Genomic DNA, 2666 nt, shown 5'->3' on the forward strand with positions numbered 1-2666 from the left:
TTTTTAAAAAGTGGCGAAGACCAGTACGTCTTGCTGCGTACGGCTGTGTTTTTGTCGTCGGTGCCTCGGTGTGAGTAGGCAGGCAGGAGGTGACTGATTCTTGATTTGTTTCCTCCCAGCGGTTTACCTCTGCAAGAGAACGATGCAGAACAAGGCCCGCCTGGAGCTCGCTGACTATGAAGCCGTGAGTACTAAGGACATCCTCCCCGGGAGGGTCATTGAATGAACAGGAATAGTGCTCACGGTCATTTCAGGCCTCCCTCAGCTTCCTCCATTCGTGGGCTGTAAGGGTCGGATTTTCAAGGGACCGGGTAGTGGAAGACTTAATAAATCTCTGACTTGCTTTCTCTCATTCTCATTGACGACAATGACATTCTAAGTGCACAAACTCAGAGTAGAAGGGGGAGTATATCTTATTTGCAAAAATGGGCTTCAGCCCGGCCGGCGTGACTCAGTGGTGGGTGTCAACCTAGGAACCAGGAGGTCACAGTTCGATTCCAGGTCAGGGCACATGCCCGGGTTGTAGGCTCCATCCCCAGTGTGGGGGGTGCAGGAGGCAGCCGATCCATCATTCTCTCTCATCATTGATGTTTCTCTCTCTCTCTCTCTCCCACTTCCTTCCTCTCTGAAATCAATAAATATATATATATATTTAAATAGGCTTAAGTGTAAACACTTTAGATACATGTTTATTATAGTGAAGCTATCCAAATTTAGAGAATTGAACAGCATTTACACCGGGAAAGTAGATTATGCAAAACTTTCCGGTGGGTCACCATCAGCAGATTCAATTACTCTGATGTCATCTGTTCAGGTAGCTGCTGTGTTGTGATTTACTGGGATTGAAACACTGACTGGAAAGGGTAGCAGGCTGGCAAACATTTTCACTGTTGTTGAAACCTGGGTGACTGATGGAATCAGCAGTAGAATCTGCAAAGTGGGCACAGATTCTACTATATGATTCTTAAGTCTCATGCAATTGGATACATGCTCTATCTATTCTAGATGCTGGTGTAGCACTTTTTTTTTATGCAAGGGAATTTTAGCCTTTTGGACTTTTAGCTGTGTTCTCTGAAGGCAGTTACTCATAAAAATTAATATTTCTGACGGGTCTCCCTGTGTTTCTCTATGGCTCGGAATGACTGTGTTCAGTAAACGTGACTTGTCATTCACCCTGGAGTGCATTTTCTACTTTAGAAAGTCTCTATTTGTTTTCTGTGTTTTTAAAAAAATATGTTTTTATTGATTTTTAGAGAGGGAGGGAGAGGGAGATATGGAAACATCAATGATGAGAGAGAATCATGGATCAATGCCTCCTGCACGCCCCCTACTGGGGATCAAGCCCGCCACCCGGGCATGGGCCCTGGCCGGGAATCGAACCGTGACCTCCTGGTTCATGGGTCGATGCTCAACCACTGAGCCACGCCGGCCGGGCTGTATTTCTCTTCTTGATGAATACATATGGCGGATAAACTAGAAGGGGAGAGGGACGATGAACGGCGGGATGTCTTCACCGGTGCTGTACTTTGCAGGAGAGCCTGGCCCGGCTGCAGAGAGCGTTCGCCCGCAAGTGGGAGTTCATCTTCATGCAAGCAGAGGCACAGGCAAAGTGAGTCCCCGTGAGTCTTCTGGAAGCTTCCTTCCGGTTGCCAGGGGACGTTTAGCCTTTGGGGCTGAGCGAGAGGGGCTGGACGCGGCCCTTTGTTCGGGGAGGCACCGTGGTCAGCGCTCCTGACGGCTCTTTGTTCCGCTGTTGGCAGAGTGGACAAGAAGAGGGACAAGATTGAAAGGAAGATCCTCGACAGCCAGGAGAGAGCTTTCTGGGACGTGCACCGCCCTGTGGTAAGCCATCATTCCCCCCCACCCCAGCCTCCACACATCACCCTCGCCTTCGGAAAGTGGGGGTCGCCCCGGGAAAGCGAGAGAAGACGATTGTAACCCCATGATTTCCCCCGAAGTCTTGGAAAATTACTTAAAGATTGCCACTTTTGTGTAAGATGGCCAGGGTTCAGGTGCAGAATCTATATACATAAAAGCCTAAGCGACTGTTCAACTGGTCGCCTGGTAGCTATGACACGCACTGACCACCAGGGGCAGATGCTCCAACCGGTAGGTTAGCTTGCTGCTGGGGTCTGGCCAGATGGGACTGAGCGAGATGGGCTGGACACACCCTGGAGCCCTCCCGCAGTCCCTCCCCGGCCCTGATCGTGCACCAGTGCAAGGGCCTCTAGTTTAATGTATAAAAATGCATTTTTTCCACCGTGATATCACTTGCTTACTTACTCTCGGCATTAGAGTTGCTTGATCCTTTCAAACACTCGAAGGAAGGAAACACACACAGGGGTTGGGCCTAAGCCGTCAGTCGGACATCCCCCGAGGGCTCCTGGACTGCGAGAGGGCGCAGGCTGGGCTGAGGGACCCCGCACCCAAGTGCATGATTTTCGTGCACAGAGCCTCTAGTTATTAATAAATAACAGGTCCCCGGCATCACAGGAATCAAGATTGATGAGAATACCTTGAAATTGTCCTCTCGATTATCTTCAGGTTCAGACCAAAATAGGCCTGCCTTCCAAAAATTTGTTTCAGACGCAGCTATGTCAATTTCAGATAGCAGTGCAGTTGTTAAATTCCCTGTTGAGTTTTTTTTTTCCTCTTTCAAATTCACA

The 2666-nt window shown here is 49.2% G+C and overlaps 1 protein-coding gene across 1 annotated transcript in view; it reads left to right on the forward strand.

The window, feature by feature from the left end:
- Positions 1 to 2666, forward strand: part of RGS7 (regulator of G-protein signaling 7) — a 121445-nt gene that overhangs the window by 98964 nt on the left and 19815 nt on the right. The window contains 3 exon segments of the mRNA XM_015560010.1: positions 120 to 184; positions 1533 to 1609; positions 1761 to 1842. Of these exon segments, the coding sequence (XP_015415496.1) occupies positions 120 to 184; positions 1533 to 1609; positions 1761 to 1842 (224 nt within the window).

This window comes from Myotis davidii, unplaced genomic scaffold, assembly GCF_000327345.1.
Source record: "Myotis davidii unplaced genomic scaffold, ASM32734v1 scaffold875, whole genome shotgun sequence".
Lineage (NCBI taxonomy): Eukaryota > Metazoa > Chordata > Mammalia > Chiroptera > Vespertilionidae > Myotis > Myotis davidii.